Source organism: Abramis brama (assembly GCF_963993115.1).
Source record: "Abramis brama genome assembly, chromosome: 1".
Taxonomy (NCBI): Eukaryota; Metazoa; Chordata; class Actinopteri; order Cypriniformes; family Leuciscidae; genus Abramis; species Abramis brama.
Window position 1 is genome coordinate 7,765,490 of NC_139963.1, and position 13,402 is coordinate 7,778,891.

Sequence of the window (13,402 nt, forward strand, 5' to 3'; positions counted from 1 at the left end):
TCAAGGGCATATTGTTTTCAGAAGGGCAGAATGTCCACGAACGGAATAAGCATGGCTCTAAAGCTCCAGTTCGGACTTATTAATTACGGAAATCGTTACCTCACAGCAGAGACATTTGGTTTCAAGGTAAATGCATCCGGAACAAGCATGAAGAAGAAACAGATCTGGACCCTGGAGCAAGACCAGGACAGCCAGGTGGTCTTCTTGCGCAGTCACCTTGGACGTTATCTGGCCTCAGATAAAGATGGCAAGGTAAGCTGTGAGGAGGAAGTGCCAAACACAGACTGCCGTTTCTTGATTTTGATGCAGTCAGATGGACGCTGGGCCTTGCAGTCTGAGCCATACTTGCGTTATTTCGGAGGCTCTGCAGAATATCTGTCCTGTTTTGCCCAGACCATTGGAGACGCCGAGCTGTGGGCCATGCATCTCGCCCTTCACCCACAGGCCAACCTGCTAAGTGTTGGCCGCAAGCGCTACGCTCACCTGTCCATCGCAGATGACGAGCTACAGATGGACAGCAACATCCCCTGGGGTGTGGACTCCCTGATCACCTTGGTCTACATGGATGGGAAGTACAGTCTGAAGACCTGTGACAGCCGCTTTCTCAGCAACGATGGCAAGCTGGTAAAGGAGAATGGGCCTAACACCAGTTTCACCCTGGAGCTCAAGTCTGGCAAGCTGGCGTTTAAGGACTGTGGGGGCAAGTACCTCTCACCAACCGGCCCCACCGGCTCCCTGAAGTCCGGCCGCTGTTCACGGCCAGGGAAAGATGAGCTGTTTGATCTGGAAGAGAGCCACCCACAAGTTGTTTTCCAGGCAGCCAACAAAAGATTTGTGTCTATTCGTCAAGGTAACCAATGTTTGTGCATTTGTGTTGACCATATCATGGGAATTATTATTGGTTTAAAACAAGGGTGCCCAATCCTGTTCCTGGATATCTACCTTGCAGAATTCCAACCATAATCAAAAACACAGTTATTCTTAAGTGCTCATGAAGATCTTATTTAGCTAGTTCAGGCGTTCATACTGTCAGTCCAAATCCGATTATTTGTGTATCCAACTGGAATCTGATCTAAAATTATTGATTGTTCACATTGGCTATGTTCAACACTGTTGGTCCAAATCCGATTATTTGTGTATCCAATTGGAATCTGATCTAAAATTATTCACTGTCCACATTGTGTATCACAACTGTTTAGATCCGTTTTGTGTGTCTTGTGCCGCTATTTCGTTTTCTGGAATATTTGCATTGGTTTCTATGGCAATGACGTTGCGTTGGAAGGCATTACACCAAAAACAACCACAACCGCAACATGGAGGGGTTTGCAATACAGATGTTGTCTTACCTACAACATGACAATGTTTAGCCGCTGCGTTCATGTGTGTGGCTTTATTCTGTGCTGTCGTCGAACCGGTTTCAAAACATCTCTCCGTTATATTGTAATTTTCTACTAGTTTGGCACTTTGCAAACAACACAACCTTGATTCTGCAGTGACTTTCAGCATGTTTCCCATAACAATGTTTGACGAGTTTACAAAATTACACATTCAAATGTAGCCCAAAACGGATCGCTTTTCATGTGATTTTTTTTGCCGTTCACACCTACTAAATCTGATCAGAATTCAATCGGATATGCACAAAACATCGGATTTAGACTGACAGTATGAATGAGACTGTAGATATCAAGGCAAAGGATTGAGCACCCCTGGTCTAAAACAATCTGTAGGTATTCAGCAACATGGCTGAACAATAAAAAGTGGGTTCTTGAACCAGCTCATCTATATTTATAATATAGGTTGCTCCTCATAAAACTGATAAAAGGTTTTCTGCTGATGTAGCACTAGGTTTATGACAAGTTGTGCACTGGCCATGTCAACTCAATTGTCTTTTTTAAAACTTGTATTATGAGTCTAGTATAAATCATAGAAACTTGCACACAAATGACATGACATTTCATAAACCTACATAATGCAGACTTTTTAGGACAATGGGTCTCCAGGAGCTGGGTTGATGACCTCTGGCCTTGTGGGGAGAAAAGGATGGTGACATTTGATACAGAGGGGAAAAGGGCAAACTTTGAACACAACTGCACTTTTAGCTATGAGCCATTATGTTTAATGCAGTTCATTGTCATAGTCAAATATTTGCAAACTCTTACCTCTATTATCATATAGGAGAATACATGCATTAAATGGCTAACAAAATACTTCATTAAAAAGATAAATGTCATTGTATGTTTTTTCCACTGCTTGGTTATAGAATCAAGAAGATGTCCATGCAATTGGTCTACTACCTATGTACGGTCAACAACATAGGATGTAACAGGAACTGTTCAAGGCAAGATTGACACTTTTCTTTTCTTTCTTCACCAAAATGAATTTAATGAATATTTCAATGTTTCTTATAAATGATTTATCCATGCACATAATTCTTTTAAAATGCATGTGCCCCACGCAATTACATCTCTTCTCTGATGACGTGTGTACCGGAGCGAGGGCAGGCTATAGTCCTTCCCTTACATCATGAGATCGCAGCAATTAGCAAACAACAATAACTCAACTTTCGGTGGAAAAGAATCAAGTCCTGCCCTAAATTTTTTACTCGTTCGATAAGGCATTTCACTTGGATAAATGACACAATAGGAAAGACGATAACCTATTCCCTTACACCTTAACCCACGCTTAAACCTAAACCTACTCTGACATGTAGCGCTGTTGCGCTCAGGCGGCCCAAGTTTGAGTCCTGGCTCGTGGACCTTTCCCGATCCCATCCCCCGTCTCTCTCCCACCTCACTTCCTGTCAACTCTCTAAAGTCCTAACCCAATAAAAAGGCAAAAATCACCAAAACCTACTCATACCACCCAGGGGCGGACTGGCCATCTGTGTGATCTGGAGAATCACAGAACGGCCGGTACTCCAGGACGGCCGGCGGGCCGGCCCACCACCCGCCACGCACGCACGCAGTCATCACCTGTTTTTTTCCCCCACTAATCTGTTTCACACTCCAGTACTGTAGGTGGCAGCAATGCACCTTTAAGTTGGATGCCAGCTGCACTGGCCGTGGCCGCCAAGTAAGGAAAAGCAAAGACGTTAGATAGAAGCATAGAAACAAGCAAAACAATATGCAACGCGGCCGCGGGTAAAAAACGGAAAGAAAAGGGTGTGGCTGAGAAGGCGAGAGAAAAAAAAATTGCGGAATTTAGATACTGAAGCCGCTAAATATCGCAAACTAACTGAAATATTTAGCAGCACAGCCAGCAGCAGCACCTCGCAGTTAAATATTAGCAGCAGTGAAGAAGTGAGCCAGACAGCTATGCAGCAACATGCCACCAGTGATGAGGGACAGAAAGATGAGCTGGTTCCACAGGCAGATCCAGGGCAAGTAAGTATGGAACATGAGAGGAGAAAGAGAGTTACTTGCTAGGGATGATGTTAGGAAGTGATATTCAGGTTGCTACGTTTTTAATGATTACAGTAGTTAAAACTTCAACATTTTAGCTGTAAAATGCCACATGCAGTAGCTAATATTAAGAAATATGTTGTGCTTTTACTTTTAAAAATGTTGGTAACGTTACAGTTAATGCTTACAAACTTTGGTTACATTTGTAATGGTGTATTTTCATTTAGATGTGGTATTATTATTTGTGCAGTAAGATTAATTACTGCATAAATTAATTAAGATTATTAAGTAATAAATTCATTTTAAGACAGCATGGAATAGATTGTATAATATGCTGTTATAACAGCATATTATATAATCTATTCCATCCATGCTATTTTTGAATAAAACCTGTTTTTTTTTTTTAAATCCATTCGATCTGTTTATTCAGGTTGAGCTTAGACCAAGTCCATTTATATGTGAGTATTCAAGTTAATCTAGAATAATATGCTTTTAACACAACATCTAGTCAACATCAGTGCTATTGCTATAATTTGGATGGTATAGTATCATGAGCCACAATTAAAGTCTTGTGGCACTCATGCCAGGCGTTATTGTTGTTGTTGTCGAGTTTCCGCGCGCCGATTGCTTTGGGCCGGGCCTAGTCAAAGTCCAGGGCCGTTTTTTAGTCCCAGTCCGTCCCTGCTACCACCTAACCTTACCTGTATCCCTCCTCAATAGCAGAACATAGTAGTTAAGGACACTTAATATAATGTGGGACCGGATGTCTCAATTCTCTAATTGCACGGCGAGGAGTGAGGAAGCTTCCAGAGGAGTCATGAGCGAGGATACACAGGTGCATCCTGTGCGGAAGTCTTTCTTGTCGAGAAACCTGACTTCTCCCCCTTCACATCTGTCACAATAATTTTAAGAGATGCAAGCAAGGGACACGATGATGCACACATTAGAAGTGAGAAGCACACTAGCTCACCTGGAGCAGGGTTTGAGACCCCTCCTTTAACGTCTTTCCTATTGTGACATTTATCCGAGTGAAATGCCTTATTTTATGCCTTAGAAAAAAAATGTAGGGCAGGACTTGATTTTTTCCACCCTAAATTGATTGGATTGTTGTTTGCTAATTGCTGCAATCTGATGTTGTAAGGGAAGGACTATAGCCTGTCCTCGCTCCGGTACACACGTCATCAGAGAAGAGATGTCATTGCGTGGGGCTTATGAATTAAAAAAAAATGATGTGCATGGATAAATCATTTATAATAAACATTGCAATATTCATTAATTCATTTTAGTGACTAAGAAAGTGTCAATCTTGCCTTGAACAGTTCCTGTTACATCCTATTATGTTGTTGACCGTACATAGGTAGTAGACCAATTGCATGGACATCTTCTTGATTCTATAACCAAGCAGTGGAAAAAACATACAATGACATTTATCTATTTAATGACGTATTTTGTTAGCCATTTAATGCATTTATTCTACTATATGATAATAGAGGTAAGAGTTTGCAAATATTTGACTATGACAATGAACTGCATTAAACATAATGGCTCATAGCTAAAAGTGCAGTTGTGTTCAAAGCTTGCCCTTTTCCCCTCTGTATCAAATGTCACCATCCTCTTCTCCCCACAAGGCCAGAGGTCATCAACCCTGCTCCTGGAGACCCATTGTCCTGCAAAGTTTATTTCCAACCTGCTTCAGAACACCGGCCTGCGGTTTTCAAGCAAACCTGAAAAGCTTGATTAGCTGGTTCAGGAGTGATTGATTAGGGCTGGAGCTAAACTGGAGCAGAACAGTGGGTGCTTCTCAATATCCCTCCTCGTCTCCTCGCTCCTCTGTCCTCCATCCTATGACCCGGAAACCGATCGAGCTCAGCCATCTTTAAGGACATCTCAATTCTCTAATTGCACCGTGAGGAGGCGAGAATCGAGGAGTGAGGAGGCTTCATGAGGAGTCATGAGCGAGGATACACATGCGGTATCCTTTGCGGAAGAGTTTTATCGACTAAACGTGGTGCACGTATAAATTCTCCTCCCCCTTCACATCGGTCACAATCATTTTAATTTATACTTTACCTTTGCAGTTTATATAAACCACACATCTCACATATTTCAACAGGATATCTTGCTTTATTATTATTTAATATGAATTTCTTAAATAACTAAACTTCAACAACATAAAGGCAGATTGTTTGAGCGCAGCTGATGACGCTTTGAAGTGACGCTCGAGTGATCAAGTATTCCAATGTATAAAAAAGCTTTCATTCGATTCCTCCGTCCTCATTTTATTTCATTGCAGCCTTCCCTCGTATCCTACAGGGGGTGGAGCTGAGACGCAAGGAAAGGAAGCGAGGAAAGGATACGAGGATGCACAAATTAGAAATGAGAAGCACCCAGTGGGTCCCCAGGAAATTCTGGGGAAGAATTCTGCACAAGGCCTTTCAGAGAGACATGCATATGACTTGCGTGCGATATTCCAAGAACAGGGATAACTTCCCTTGCTTTCATTGGCATGTTCATGAGAAACTTGTCAGCTGGATGTTCATTTGAGTTAGACGTCTGTTTATAAAACATTCACAAGTGACATTCCCATAATGTTAGCAAAATAATGAAATGGAATGTTCCCATATTTTTTTAACTAACGTTAAGAAATAACATTCAGAAAAAAACATTCAGAAATAATTTTACTATAACTTTATAGGAACATTAGAAAAAAATTCTTAGAACATATTGTTGTGAGCTGGGTAGTCTGAATTATTTCTGTAGTCTGACATCCTTACAGGTGGCTTTCTTTGATCGGTTTCCGATGGCTGAACAAACACACTGCAAAACATCATTTTCAAATAATTTTCCATTTCTTTCTCTGCATATTAAGCTGAAATAGGATAGATCAAGGCACCAAGTGCATATGAGGCCCTGCTAGGGTGAGTGTTAGGGATTACTCCAGTAAAAAGGCTTATGGACAGTCAAGGGATATTTCTGAAGCATCTAATTTGAACCTCAACCCACACAATCTGGTCGCTTTGACTAGTTGGAATAGACATTTGCTAGTAATGTTATTTAAACCACAGGTTCAGAGAGAGTGACAGAGATAAACAGCATGATCACTGGTTTAGTGGGACTCAGCCAGGAGCACAGAGTACTCAGGTGTTACCAGTGGATTGCCATTGGATTAGCAAAAACTCTTTGAATCAAAGGTGCCAGTGAACGCAGCCTAGCCAATCATATTCTATGAAACTATTCATTTTATAATTTAATTTAGAATGGTTTTTAAAATACAATTCTTAAATTTAGGTAGTAAAAAAGATGCAGAATTAAAATGTAATGAAGAATTCCAGATCTCCTCAAGCAGGGGAATTGCTCTCTTGAGGATCACACGAGGGACTTCTTAGATCTGGTGTGCCTTCACTCACTATCCTGACAGCTTTCTATGAGTCTTTTACAACACCTGCCTCAATGAGCGGTCGAAGGCACGCATGCCTGTGGAAGGTCTTCAAAGGAGCGTCGCAGAATCGCTGCTTCAGTCCAATCCCAAGTCGTCTTCCTCACCACTGGTTCAGTCCAATCCCAAGTCGTCTTCCTTATCACTGGTTCAGTCCAATCCCAAGTCGTCTTCCTCACCACTGGTTCAGTCCAATCCCAAGTCGTCTTCCTTATCACTGGTTCAGTCCAATCCCAAGTCGTCTTCCTCATTACTAGTTCAGTTCAATCCCAAATCGTCTTCCTCACCACTGGCTCAGTCCAACCACTGGTTCACGTCTTCCTCACCACTGGTTCAGTCCAATCCCAAATCGTCTTTGTCGCCACTGGATGAGCCCAGTCCAAAGTCCTCTCCATTACCACTGGTTCAGTTTAGCGTCAAGTCTTCTTCATCACTGCTGGTTTCGAACACCACCAAGTCTTCTTCGTCGTCCAGCACCAAGTCTTCTTCATCACTTCATCCACCTTCGGATCATTAGCTCCGCCATGGTCTAAGGATCCCTCAGCTTCACCTCGAGCCTCAGAGCCCCCCCAACCCATTGGCCCCACCCTGGGTCAATACTCCCTTGGCTCTCCACCACGGTCTGTCATCCCTCAGGCTCCGCTGGCTCGCTTGTCACTCTGGCTCCACCTTGGTCAATCGTCGCTCTGGCGTTGCTTTGGACTTCCGGATCTTCACCTCTCTGGCTCTTCCAGGCTCCTCCTTCCCTCTGGTTCCACCATCATCCTCAGTTACCAACTCTGTTCAGGTCTCCCAAGCCCATGTCTCCACCTTGGTCACACATGCCTGCTCCTCCACTTTGGCCCTCTAGACCTTCAGCATCTCCCTGAGTATTTGTCTCCTCAGCGTCTCCAGTTTTCATGAATTTGCTGCATTGAGCATGCTTGTGACAAAAGTTTGTCTTATCTTATATTAAATAAAGTTTGTCTTATCTTATCTTATCTTATCTTAATTTCTGTCATTCGGGCTCCTGGCTCTTTCTTTCATCATCTCCACCGTGGTGTTTCCCTTCGCCAGTCTTCGTCCTCTTCCGGAACCTCATCTTTCCTGCCTCTGTTGGACACCTTTTCCCTGTTTTGTTAATGCTCATTCCCAGTGTATTTAAGCCGTCTGTTACCTCAGATCATGAGTTGTTCGAAGTTGTTTGAAGTAGATTCTCAGAAAGTGCATGTAACTAGCCAAAAACAGAATAAACCAGAAACAGCCGTCAGTTGGAGTTTACTGTATCAGTCAACAACCTGATGCATTTGTAGAACTATAAATCTGCTGTACTATTTGTTTCTTTTGTAATTTTGTATTCAGTCACTGAGAAAGCTTGCCATGATAAATGTCTTTGTTTCCAGGTGTTAGCATCTCAGCTAATCAGGATGATGAGACAGACATGGAGACATTTCAGATGGAGATTGACAAAGACACTAAGAAGTGCATGTTCAGAACCAACGGCGGAACTTACTGGACACTCGTTACTCACGGAGGGATTCTGTCTTCAGCCACAGAAGTGTAAGGAGTTGTATTATACATGTATCTCATTTAAAACAAACAAACAAACAAACAAATAAAACATCTAAGGTAAAACTTGAGAAACATGACAAACTATTTAAACTTAAAAATGTTTTAGGATATTGAAAAATATATCAAATAAAAGTTATGATGTAAAATAAAGAATACATTTTTAAGATTCTGTAGTATTTATGTAAATAATCAAACATAAGCAAATTTGTTGTGTCAATTTTAATACTTTCACTGAAGCACAGTTCTCTTTGGAACAATCTCAAATCATGCCGCCAAAAATGGGCGTCTGTTTTTGTGCATGTCTGCTATAGAGTGCATTTTTTTCTCAAACGATCATTCATTTTAAAGGTGCCTTATGTAAAAATTGAGGTAAAAATATCCAAAAAATGAGCTACATGCATCAAAAGAATGAGAAGAAATAAGGGCGATGATGTCATTAAAAAAATGTCAAGTTATAGTGCTGCAGAGATATCAACCTGAATTAGCATTAGCATTAATAGCCACGGCCCGACAGGTGTCGTAATACCAGTTTCGGCCATGGGAGGCGGTATGCCGGCAACATAACCACCAGCCAAACATGCAATACACGAATAACTCGCACGGCTTGTGGGCGTACTTGAACCTGATGTCAATCGTGTGGAAAGTAGCCTACAGCCCACTACTACATTCAAATAAAATATGATAAAAAAGGAACAGAACCAGAGTAAACATTGGCACTGCTTTCCATCGCTGGAGACAACTAATGGACATGAAAAAAATGAGGTTTGACTTCGAACTTGCAACATTTCTTTTGGATTGGTAAGTAAGATGCTGTTAGTATTTAGTTAGAAGTTTGTTTTATATGTTTGTGTAGATTTTCGGGAAGTTATAACATAGAAATGTATCGAAGGCTGTTCGATAAACGTATATAACGTTCATAAATACAGTATTGTAATATAGTACACATAGCACAATCTCTATTGCTCTTTTTTTCTTGCCAACTAACTTACGTGACCTATATTATGTATATTAAATGGCTTTCCTGAGGTAAATCTGACATAATTGTTCTCCAGCTGTGTTATTGACCTCTTCACGATGATAAAAAACACTGATTGGTCGATATTATGTATGAGGAATACATTTTGGTAAGTTGTAGCCTAACGTTACTGTATCTTTCAGTGTTCGTGATTTTTTTACTATTAGCTAGTAGAGATGATCGGTTCACATGCGCTAGGGATCTGTCGTGTAACATTTACAAGCGCCAAAACGGTATTTAATTGACAGAATCTGAGAGCTGAGATTTTTTTATATCATAACTAACCTGCTCTGTCTAGTCTGTCGGTCTCCGTGTCCTCTTTGCTTCGCGATTTTTCTGTGCGTGAGAAAATTGATGTGTGGGGTGAGAGCGTGTGAAAAGTGTTTGCGTGTGTCTCACGGTTAATGCGTGAGAGTTGGAAGCTCTGGTTACGTTGGCGCTAGCTTGGTCAACATCAGCGAATGCTGTCTGTCAAATTAATGTAATTCAAACTAACAATAAAAATGTAATATGAACAAAACGAATATGAACATATTCACTGGTAAAGGTGAAGGGGAGTAGCTTGAAGATATTCATACTCTAGAGTAGACCAACTCACTTTCTGGAGGTATACTGCCCCCATCTGGTATGGAATGTGGAGTATGAATTTATTTATTTTTACACAAGGCACCTTTAAACTACATGGCTGCTGTTTGTAAAAAATAATGTGTAGCAAAAACTGTTAAATCAGATAATTTACCCCAAAATTAAAATTCTGTCATCATTATTCATACTCATGTTTCTTCCTACTGTGGATCATAAAAAAAAAACATTTCGAAGAATGTTGGTAAGTTTTGGTGACCATTTAATTCTTGTTTTTGAACGACATGAGGGTGAGTAAATGACAAGAGAATTTTCCTTTTGGGGTGAACTATCACTTAAACATGTAAATATAATATAATATATAATATGCATAGAAATGATCATGAATATGTGTGTTCTTGTAACTGATAGAGAAGAAAACACCATGTTCGACATTGAGTGGTTGGGCCGACGAGTCGCTTTGAGGGCAAACAATGGAAAATATGTCTGCACAAAGAAAAATGGCCAGCTTGCAGCTGTGAGTGATTCTGTGGGTGAGTGCACACTGATTCTTCTCTGACCTTTTACTAAACTTCCACTACTGGATACAACACGAGTCAGATAAATCCTCTCATGTGTTTGGCAGGGGAGGACGAGCAGTTTGTGCTAAAGCTGATTAATCGTCCTATCCTGGTCTTGCGTGGGGAGAACGGCTTTGTGTGTCACCACAAGAACTCCAATACACTGGACGCCAGTCGCTCTGTTTACGACATCTTCTCATTGCTTTTCAGCGATGGCGCATACCATATAAAAAGTGAGTCATATCGTGTGAGCTGAGACTGACGAGAGTTTCACTGAGCAACACTGACTCTGTTGGAGTCAGTTGGAGACTCTGTTGGAAAATTCCTGATGCATGTATTTTCTTTTTTTCTACCACAGGTGGAAATGAAAAGTTTTGGTATGTGTCCGGCAGTGGTCTGGTGTGCACAGATGGGGACAAACCGGAGGATTTCTTCTTTGAGTTTGTGGAGTATGGACGGGTTGGCATCAAGGGTCAGAATGGCAAGTACCTGCGTGGAGACCAGGGAGGCACGCTGATGGGCGATGGGTTAAGCGTGGACACCTCTTCCCTGTGGGAGCACTGAGTGCTGGACCAGAGACACAAACACACACTCACTCAGAAACAATCAGTTCTCGTACTGACACCTGTTAAACTAATGACTTTCAGGAGAACGCTTTCATTCATGTTCTTTCTTCAGTCTTTTTTGTGACTAAGTGAAATATCTGTGGTTTTATCTGTTTCTTATACTGTAAATGTTAGTGTCGTCCTTTGATTCATCAGAAAAATACAATATTACACTTCACTCCTTGCAGTGGCGAATCTAGAATTTTTTAAAAGCATGGCCACAATCGGGCCACCCTTCACAGAGAGCGGCAAAGCTTAACACAAGTCAGGCGCAATTCTTAAATCAATGAGGTTTTCATTAATTTTCCTGAGTTTCTTTGCTGCTGGCTCTACCGCTTTATAAACTGTTATTTAAAGCCATAAATTCAAGCATTTTTTTGGATTAAGAAACTACTAAAATAACAGCTTAAATATTTCCATGTTTAATTTTTTTTATTGAATTAACATTGAATGACACACATAATAAAATATAAAACAACATTTGAAGAAAAAAAAAAAATCTTAATGTTGTTCTGATCATGTTTTATTTCAAATCTGAGGATAACTCTAAAACTTTTTTAGACCATGCCATGTGATTTTGTTTAGATGAGACTAAAATGCTAATAATAGTTACTCATATGAGGCTTCTTATTACAGATTAAGGCAAAACATATATTATTTTGTAGTATTCTACTGTGATAAAAGTTATTTCGATTAGCAATATAGCTGGGATTAGCAAAATACTTCATTCTTATGAAAATACCTGATGATGAGTCTTTGTACTTTCTGTGCGAGGGCGCCCTCTGGCTTCGAGTATGAATAGAGTTGTTCAGATACAGTAGTGGTCAGAATGAATGGCACCCCTGGTAAATATGATCAAAAAAGGTTGTAAAAAAATAAACCTGCTTTGTTTATCCTTTTGATCTTTCATTCAAAAAATTCGCAAAAATCTAACCTTTCATTGAAGTAAAATTATTGAAAGTGGGGGGGAAATCACATTATGAAATAAATGTTTTTCTCCAAAACATGCTGGCCACAATTATTGTCACCCCTAGAAGTTTTTATGAGTAAAATATCTCTGAAGTATATTCTCATTAATATTTACCTTTATTTAGCACACCAGGGTGACTAGGAACATGAAATTGTCCAGCTATGACTTCTTGTTTCACAGGAGTTTAAATATGATGAATACACAAAGGCCAAATTCCCTTAATCATCCATCACAATGAGTAAAACCAAAGAATATAGTTATGATGTGCAGCAAAAGATTGTTGAGCATCACAAAATAGAAAGTGACTGTAAGAAAATAGCTAAAGAATTGAAAATCCCCATTTTGACCATCAGGGCAATAATTAAGAAGTTATAATCAACTAAAGATGTTATGAATCTGCCAGGAAGAGGACGTGTGTCTATATTGTCTTAATGCACGGTGAGGATGAAAGTTTGAGTGGCCAAAGACTCTTCAAGGATCACAGATGGAGAATTGCAGAGATTAGTTGAGTCTTGGGGGTCAGAAAGCCTAAAAAAAAAATTATCAAACAACCCTTACATCCCCTCATGTTGTTTGGGAGGGTTTCAAGAAAAATCCTCCTCGCTCCTCCGAAAATAAACTCCAGCATATTCAGTTGTCAGACACGACTGGATCTTCAAAAGGGACCGAATTCTGTGGTCAGATGAAACAAAAAAAGGGCTTTTTGGCAGCAAACCCACCAGATGTGTTTGGTGCACACAGGGATGAAGAGTACCCCATGCCTACGGTTAAATATACTGCTGGACCTTTAATGTTATGGGCCTATTTTTTTGCTGGAGGTCCTGGACATCTTGTTCAGATACATGGTATTATGGATTCTAGCAAATACCAACAGATAAAAAATCAAAACCTGACGCCTTCTGCTAGAAATCTTATAATGGGCCATGGTTGGATCTTCCATCAGTACAACGGTCCAAAACAAACATCAAAATCAACACAAAAATGGGTAACTGAGCACAAAATGAAGCTTCTGCCATGACCGTCCCAGTTCCCTGACCTGATGAGTGGAGTGAACTGAAGAGAAGAAGCACCAACATGGATCTGGGAATCTGAAGGATCTGGAGAGATTCTGTATGAAGGAATGGTCTCTGATCTCTTGTCAGGTGTTCTCCAAACTCATCAGGCATTATAGGAGAAGACTCAGATATCTTACCTTGGCAAAAGGAGATTGCAAAAAGTATTTATTTTATAACGTGATTTAACCCCCACTTTCAGTTCTTTTACTTCAATAAAAGGTTTGATT

General features: G+C 40.5%; 1 protein-coding gene across 1 annotated transcript in view; it reads left to right on the top strand.

Moving 5' to 3' along the window:
* The window catches only part of fscn2a (fascin actin-bundling protein 2a, retinal), a 12,418-nt gene extending 268 nt beyond the window's left edge, over positions 1-12,150 (top strand). Inside the window, exons 1-5 of the mRNA XM_084123550.1 lie at positions 1-850; positions 8,220-8,376; positions 10,397-10,518; positions 10,611-10,778; positions 10,904-12,150. The exon at positions 1-850 is cut by the window's left edge and continues 268 nt beyond it. Of these exons, the coding sequence (XP_083979676.1) occupies positions 31-850; positions 8,220-8,376; positions 10,397-10,518; positions 10,611-10,778; positions 10,904-11,109 (1,473 nt within the window). The 5' untranslated portion in view covers positions 1-30 and the 3' untranslated portion in view covers positions 11,110-12,150. The remainder of the gene's footprint in view (positions 851-8,219; positions 8,377-10,396; positions 10,519-10,610; positions 10,779-10,903) is intronic.
* The last annotated feature ends 1,252 nt before the right edge of the window (positions 12,151-13,402 follow it).